Source organism: Herpailurus yagouaroundi, unplaced genomic scaffold (assembly GCF_014898765.1).
Source record: "Herpailurus yagouaroundi ecotype Mexico unplaced genomic scaffold, PumYag 202, whole genome shotgun sequence".
Taxonomy (NCBI): Eukaryota; Metazoa; Chordata; class Mammalia; order Carnivora; family Felidae; genus Herpailurus; species Herpailurus yagouaroundi.
Window position 1 is genome coordinate 8297414 of NW_024412433.1, and position 8514 is coordinate 8305927.

Here is an 8514-nt window from a genome sequence, read left to right on the forward strand (position 1 = left end):
TTCCTTCCTTCCTTCCTTCCTTCCTTCCTTCCTTCCTTCCTTCCTTCCTTCCTTCCTTCCTTCCTTTCTTAACCTTTTTGTATGGCAGTTGAACCACCTGTCACCTGTAACTTTCAAACTGTTTGTTGGAAACCTGAATTTCAACAAAACTGCTGCTGAACTAAAAACCGGTCTCAGTGAGTTTTTTGCTAAAAATGATCTCACAGTGGTTGATGTCAGAGTTGGCATGTCCAGGTAAATACTGATAGATGAAGAATGTTAAGTCGATCAGCCCAGCATTATTATCCTTGGAGAAGTTACAAGTTCCCGTATTTTTCTGTTTCATTGTGGGTCACCAGACTTCTGTCTCATTGGATCCTTCTGTTACCTGCTGTTCACCCTTTAGTGGGGTTTCACATCAGTCTCTGGCAGTTCAAAGTGAGTACAGTAGTCTCATATCCGCGGGCAAACATTCTAAGATCCCCAGTGGATGCCTGACACCACAGATAGTACTGAACCCTGTGTAGACTATGTTTTTTCTTTTACAACATACCTGTGATAAATTTGAATTTATAACTTAACCACGCTAAGAGATGAACAACAATACAACAAAATAGAACAATTGTAACAGTATACTATAATGAAAGTTACATGAATGTGGTTTGTCTCTCTCAAAATATTTTTACTCTGCTATGCACACCCTCTTTCTTGTGATGCTGTGAAATGACAAAATGCCTCCGTGATGAGATGGGGTGAGGTGCGTGGTATAGGCGTTGTGACCTCGCTTTAGAATGCTGTTGACATTTTGAAGCTAGGTCAGAAGGAGGATTGTCTGCTTCCAGACCACACAGTTGACTGTGGATAACTGCAACCACGGATAAGAGGGACTACTATATTTAAAATCTTTCAGTGGCTCTTAGAAAATCCATTGTATTGGGGCATCTGGGTGGCTCAGTCAGTTAAGCATCTGACTTGGATTCAGGTCAAGATCTCATGGTTCGTGAGTTCAGTTCCCATGTCGGGCTCTCTGCTGTTAGCACAGAGCCCGCTTCAGATCCTCTGTCCCCCTCTTTCTCTGCCCCTCCCCCACTCACATACATGCATTCTCTCTCTCATAAATATAAATTTAAAAAAATTTATTTTAAAAATCCATCATATTAAATTGCTATCCCATTTTTCCAATTGAAATGTTAAAATAATCCCGAGATTCTCCTTGTCTTTACAGAAACATATTTCCATGATTTTCTACAGTGAGTGATGTTATTTGCCCACGATTATTTTATTTTATTTTACTTTATTATTTCTTATATATATTTATTTTGAGAGAGCACAAGCAAGGGAGGGGCAGAGAGAGAGGGAGAAAGAGAGAATCCCAACAGGCTCCGCACGGTCAACTTGGAGCCCAAAGGGGGCTCAAACTCATGAACTGTGAGATCACGTCCTGAGCCAAAACCGAGTCCAGCACTTAATGGACTAGGCCACCCAAGCGCCCCTGCCCAGAATTATTTTAAACTAAGCTGCACATTTAATCGTAGCCCCCTCGCTTTGGTGCAAATATAGGTTCTGTATCACTTCTGCTTTTTTTGCCAAGTTGAATTTCATCTTTCTCACTTCTTTTTCATCAGAAGCGTATTTCCTGGGTGTGAGCATATTTTATAGTACTCAGACTGTCTTAGGTAAAAACAAACAAAAAATAATAATAGTAACAGGGGCACCTGGGTGGCTCAGTCGGTTGAGCGTCCGACTTTGGCTCAGGTCATGATCTTGCAGTTTGTGAGTTTGAGCCCCATGTCGGGCTCTGTGCTGACAGCTCAGAGCCTGGAGCCTGCTTCAGATTCTGTGTCTCCCTCTCTGCACCTTCCCCGCTTGCACTCTGTCTCTTTCTCTCTCAAAAATAAATAAACATTAAAAAAATAATAATAATAATAGTAAACATTCATTGAGCACTCACTGTTCCAGGCACTGTTCTTCGTTCCTTATTTCTATTAACTCATTGAACCTGTTAAGACAATCCTCAGTGGTAATTATTGCTGTTCTTCCCATTTCACAAAGAAAATTTAGGCACAGAGAAGTTAAGTAATGTGCCCAACATCACACAGTTAGAAAGTGGCAGAGCTCGGAGTTGAACCCAGCACTCTGGCTCCAGAGCCTACGCCACAACTTTTGTCACATCGCTCTTACGGTTTTTGTTAACTTTTTGTTTGTGATTTGCAATAAATAAGAACCCTTTTTGCATTAAAAAAAAAAATCTTTCTGTAATAGCCCTTGGGTTTGCTAATACATTCCTCATTAGGAGTGATATTTTTGTTCTAATTCACAAATGCACATGGATTTTTCTTAAAACAAAAATTCAAAACCTTACTTTTAAACTTCATTTTCTATAGGTTTTGGTTAAATTTGGTCAGTTGCTACACAGAAAACTAATAAAGATTTCAGCAGGTGAATTTGCACTGACTTCATCCCTTGATCCAGAACAGGCTTTCTCCATTTTGGCACTATTGACACTTTGGGCCGGATAATTTGTTGTGGGGGACTGTCCAGTTCGTTGCAGGCTCTGTAGCAGTGTGCCTGGATTCTCCCCACTGAGTAGTAGAAGCACTCCCCCAGTTGTGACAGCCAGAATGTCTCTAGACATTGTCAAACTTGCCCAAAGGTGAGAACCACTCCTTTGGTTACTTTATTGGCATTCTTATTGCTGGTTGGTGGAGCCTTAGTTTTAAATTGTAAATGACTCAGTGCTGATTTCCACTCTCACATCCAGTGTGACTAGCCAACCAGAAGTCATGTGCCTCTTGATCTTACTTAGTGTTTTTTTTCCCCTTTTACATCTCTGTAGGAAATTTGGTTATGTGAGTTTTAAATCTGCTAATGATCAGGGAAAAGCCTTGAAACTTAGTGAGACAAAGGTCCTTGGGAATGAAATTAAATTGAGAAAACCAAAAGGAAGGGAAGTAAAGAAAGGTATGTAAACAAGGTAATTTATTTATAGATAACTGTGGGGGCACCTGGGTGGCTCAGTCGGTTAAGCGTCCCACTTCGGCTCACGTCATGATCTCACGGTTCGTGAGTTTGAGCCCTGCATCGGGCTCCGTGCTGACAGCTCAGAACCTGGAGCCTGCTTTGGATTCTGTGTCTCCCTCTCTCTGCTCCTTCCCCACTCACACTCTGTCTCTCTCTCAAAAATAAGTAAACATTATAGATAACTGTGTATCTAGAAGACTCTGGGTCAGGAACTAGTAGTATCAGATTCTTTCTTATTGTGTACAAGTACTTAGTTACCACCAGGTCACCTGCTTCCACAGCACAAACTTTATCTGCATTGCTCTCACCCTGTGTGCTCTAGCTGCCTGGCTCACCTTCCCTGTCATAGCATCCTTTGTCTACAGTACTCCCTGTCATTATGTACCTTTCCTTCTCTGCCATAATGTTCTCTGCAGGACTCAGTCCCTGACCACCTGCAGCCCATCCATAGAATCTCAGTTTAAAGGTCACTTCCTCAGATCAGAAAAAATTTCCCTTCCAGACTAGATTAAGTCTTTTTTTTGGGGGGGGGGGGGTATGGGGGGTTTCGGTGCCTTCCCGGCCGTACGGGGGATTTCCTTTCCTTTCCTTTCCTTTCCTTTCCTTTCCTTTCCTTTCCTTTCCTTTCCTTTCCTTTCCTTTCCTTTCCTTTCCTTCATTCATTCATTCATTTAAGGTAATCTCTCCACTCAATGTGAGGCTTAAACTCACGACCCAGAGGTCAAGAGTTGCGTGCTTTTCTGATTGAGCCAGCCACGCGCCCCTGGGTTAAGTCTTTACTAGATGTTCTCATTTCCCTTTTACTTTTCCTTCTTAGCACTTATCAGAGTTTGTAATTATGTGACTGTATGTTTGCTAGCCTTTTCCTCCAAGGCCACATTCCCGAGAGTAGAAGCCTGTATTTTCATGTACCAGGTAGCATAGGCCCTCACCCAGATGTGTGTGCAAACATTTGTTAAATGAAGGAATATGTATTGCTATTAACACTCCCTAACTCTTGGAGAAGTATTTTGCCTCCCTTGTAGAACTTTTGATGCTTATTAGATCTGAACTCAGACTGAAAATATGCTTTTGTGTTACATAGCTCGAAATACCAAAACACTTTTGATCAAGGACCTGCCTGATAAAGTCATTCAGCGTGAGTTAAAAGAAGTGTTTAAGGATGCCTTTCAAATCAGATTGGTGAGCAAGGATGGGATGAATAAAAGGTGTGTTTTGTACCGGTGTTGAAAAACAATGTATTTCTACTGGGTTCAGACAACACAATTTCACTGCATTCTCCCAAGTCACTTAGGCCTGATTTTAGAAAACAAAAGAGTAGTTATCCAACCTTTCTACCAGTAGGCATAAAAAACTGAAGGGATGGGGCGCCTGGGTGGCGCAGTCGGTTGAGCGTCCGACTTCAGCCAGGTCACGATCTCGCGGTCCGTGAGTTCGAGCCCCGCATCAGGCTCTGGGCTGATGGCTCGGAGCCTGGGGCCTGTTTCCGATTCTGTGTCTCCCTCTCTCTCTGCCCCTCCCCCGTTCATGCTCTGTCTCTCTCTGTCCCAAAAATAAATAAAAAACGTTGGGAAAAAAAAAAAAAACCAAAAAACCTGAAGGGGGCAGGGGCGCCTGGGTGGCTCAGGTCATGATCTTGCGGTTTGTGAGTTCAAGCCTCGCATCAGGCTCTGCAGCACAGAGCCTAGAGCCTGCTTCAGATTCTGTGTCTCCCTCTCTCTCTCTCTCTCTCTGCCTCTCCCCTGCTTGCACTCTCTCTCTGTCTCCCTCTCTCAAAAATGAATAAACATTAAAAAAAATTTTTTTTAAGGAAAAAAGAATAAAAAAACTGAAGGGGGCATCATAAATGGACAGTCAGAAGTTTCTAGAAAACTGTAGTGGTGTCATTGAGAAATGAAGGCTTATTCTACCAAGTTTGAGACTGAAGATTGGAAGAATTCAGTCATAGATCATCTCCATTCTTCTCTCTCCAGGGCTGACTCCAGTAAAACAGCACACTTGGTGAATTGCCTGGACAGGTGGCCAAACAAGCATTGAATTGGCCCATTAGAACTATGTTGTAACAGGGGCGCCTGGGGGGCTCAGTTAAACATTCGACTTCAGCTCAGGTCATGATCTCACAGTTTGTGAGTTTGAGCCCCGCGTTAGCCTCTGTATTAATATAGCTCAGAGCTTGGAGCCTCCTTCAGATTCTGTGTCTCCCTAGCTTTCTGCCCCTCCCCTGCTCACATTCTGTCTCTCTCTCAAAAATAAATAAATATTAAAAAGACAACAACAACCTTAAAGCCATCATCGGTAAAAAAAAAAAAAAGGGGGGGGGCGCACCTGGGTGGCTCAGTTGGTTAAGCCTCCGACTTTGGCTCAGGACATGATCTCACTGTTCTTGAGTTCGAGCCCCACACTGGGCTCTGTGCTGACATCTCACAACCTGGAACCTGCTTCAGATTCTGTGTCTCTCTTTCTCTCTGCTCCTATCCTGCTTGTGCTGTCCCTTCCAAAATAAACATTTAAAAAAATTTTTTTAAAAAAAGAACTGTGTTGTAATCATTAATGAAACACTAGCACTACGTATCTAGGCTTTGGTAGAGTAAGAGGGTGAATGTGGTGAAATCAGAAAGGATGGAGTAGGATGTATTTTGAAAGGAATTCTCTTTGTTTTTTAAATTTTTAAATTTTTATTTTTTTTAATGTTTTTACTTATTTTTGAGACAGAGAAAGACAGAGCATGAGCAGAGGAGGGGCAGAGAGAGAGGAAGACACAGAATCCACAGCAGGCTCCAGGCTCTGAGCTGTCAGCACAGAGCCCGACACGGGGCTCGAACTCATGGACTGCGAGATCATGACTCGAGCTGAAGTCGGACGCTTAACCGACTGAGCCACCCAGGCTCCCCTGGAATTCTCTTTTTTAAAAATCTTTTTAATGTTTATTTTTGATAGAGAGACAGAGTATGAGTGGGGGAGGGGCAGAGAGAGAGGGAAACACAGAATCCGAAGCAGGCTCCAGGCTCTGAGCCGTCAGCGCAGAGTCCGATGTGGGGCTCAAACTCACAAACTATGAGATCATGACCTGAGTGGAAGTCAGACGCTTAACTGACTGCGCCACCCCGGCACCACCACCTCCTCCCCCTTTTTTTTAAAGTAAGCTCAAAACTGCCTCATGTAAGGCTTGAAGTTAGAACCCTAAGATCAAGACCTGAGCTGAGATCAAGAGTGAGATGCTTAACTGACTGAGCCACCCACACAACCCTCTTTTTTTTTTTTTTTAAGATTTTGATAATTTTTTTTAAGTTTTTTTATTTTGAAAGAAAAAGAATGAGTGGGGAAGCGGCAGAGAGAGAGGGAGAGAGAGGATCCCAAGCAGGCTTTATATCATCTGCACAGAGCCCTATGTGGGACTTGAACTCGTGAACCGTGAAATCATGACCTGAGGCAACATCACAAGTTGGACGCTTAATTGAGCCATCCAGGTGTCCATTAACATTTTATTAAAAAAAAATTTTAATGTTTATTTTTGAGGGAGGGAGACAGAACGTGAGTGGGGGAAGAGCAGAGAGAGAGGGAGACACAGAATCTGAAGCAGGCTCCAGGCTCCAAGCTGTCAGCACAGAGCCTGATGTGGGGCTTGAACCCATGAACCATGAGATCATGACCTGAGCCGAAGTTGGACGCTTAACCTACTGAGCCACCCAGGTACCCCTATTTTAAGGCAGCCCTTAAGATTTTATTTTTAAGTAATCTCTACCCACTGTGAGGCTCGAACTTACAACCCCTAGATCAAGAGTCCCATGCTCCACCAACTGAGCCACTCAGAGGCCCCTATTTTGGAGGAATTCTTAATGAGGTGCAGCTTGCATATCAGAGTTACAGATACATTTGAGTGAAAATTGTTGGAGTAGGTAAACTCTAAAATAGTCTATAGCAGTATATTCTGAATAACATCTCTAGAAAAGAATCCTACCGATTCAGAAAACAAGTCTGAAAGGATGAATCCCATATTGTTAGCAATTAGCTATTGTCAGTGTTTTCTGTGAGGAGATTTGGGGACTCTGCCATGCTCACAGTCAGAAACACTGGAAAACAACAACAAATTGCTGCCAAAAACCATAGAATTTCTCTAATGATATTTAAATAAGTTTTGATTACATATACTTAAGTCTTCAGAATCATTCCTTTACATGAAGAATTATTATAAAGGGGAGATAGCGGAAGCCAAGGAATCCATGGCCGTATTAAATAAAGCCTAATACCTATGTCAGAATCGAGTGTGGTACATTCTTCAAGAATATTCTTACTCAGCAGATCCTTTCTGCTTATCTTTCACCGAAGTAAGTTACAGGTTCATGAAGGTTTACGTTGAAAGTATGGAATCATAAAGTACTAGAGGAAGACATGGAGAATGTTTTTGTTTTGTTTGTTTTTAAAGATTTTATTTTTAAGTAATCTCTACATCCAATGGGGGGCTGGAACTCACAATCCCAAGATCAAGAGTCACATGCTCTTCCAACTGAACCAGCTGGACTCTGCTGTTTGTTTGTTTTTAATCTTCAGCAGGGGAAGACCCGTAGAGTGTGACACAAATCCTGGAAGTCCTAAAAGAATAGATAAGTTTGACTGCATAAATATAAAGTATTTCTATGTGGGGGGAAAAAAATCCCTTAAGCAAAGTCAAAAGACAAGTGACAAACCAGGAAAAAAAATTTGTAATTTCTATCAAAACTGAGGGCTAATAGGGGTGCCTGGGTGGCTCAGTCGATTAACCTTCCGACTTTGGCTCTTCGTCATGATCCCTCAGTCCATGAGTTCAAGCTCTGCGTCAGGCTCTTGCTGACAGCTCAGAGCCTGGAACCCGCTTTGGATTCTGTGTCTTCCTCTCTCTCTGCCCCTCCCCCACTCACACTGTGTCTTTCTCAAAAAAAATAAACATTAAAGAAATGAAAAAAAAAACAACCGAGGGCTAATTTTGTTGATAAAGTGCATCTTACAAATCAATGAGAAAAAGACCAACAATCCAGTAAAAATATTGGCAAAGTATGAACAGGTAGGTCACAGAAAAGGAATTTTTTTTATGTGTATCTTTTTCCTTTATTTTTAAATTTTATTTATTTTTATTAACTTGTTTTATTTTTTATTTTTTAAAATTTACATCCAAATTAGCATATAGTGCAACAATGACTTCAGAAGTAGATTCCTTAGTGCCCCTTACTCATTTAGCCCATCCCCCCTCCCACACCCTCTCCCTAACCCTCAGTTCTCTGTATTTAAGAGTCTCTTCTGGTTTGTCCCCCTCCCTGTTTTTATATTATTTTTGCTTCCCTTCCCTTATGTTCACCTGTTTTGTCTCTTAAAGTCCTCATGTGAGTGAAGTCATATGATTTTTGTCTTTCTCTGACTAATTTCACTTAGTGTAATACCCTCCAGTTCCATCCACATAGTTGCAAATGGCAAGATTTCATTCTTTTTGATTGCCGAGTAATACTCCATTGTGTATGTATGTGTGTGTGTGTGTGTGTGTGT

The 8514-nt window shown here is 41.9% G+C and overlaps 1 protein-coding gene across 12 annotated transcripts in view; it reads left to right on the plus strand.

The window, feature by feature from the left end:
- LOC121014441 (general transcription factor II-I repeat domain-containing protein 2-like) overlaps window positions 1–8514 on the plus strand; it is a 21925-nt gene that overhangs the window by 7602 nt on the left and 5809 nt on the right. For 3 of the 12 annotated variants that reach the window (XM_040450709.1, XM_040450708.1, XM_040450707.1), the window contains 2 exons: window positions 2816–2940; window positions 4085–4208. The exons of 7 other annotated variants lie outside the window; for them this stretch is intronic. In XM_040450709.1, coding sequence (XP_040306643.1) covers window positions 4198–4208 — 11 coding nt within the window. In that variant the 5' untranslated portion in view covers window positions 2816–2940; window positions 4085–4197. Of the gene's footprint in view, window positions 1–2815; window positions 2941–3732; window positions 4209–8514 lie in introns of those variants that run through there. 2 more of the 12 variants (XM_040450711.1, XM_040450704.1) reach the window with 2 other exon arrangements.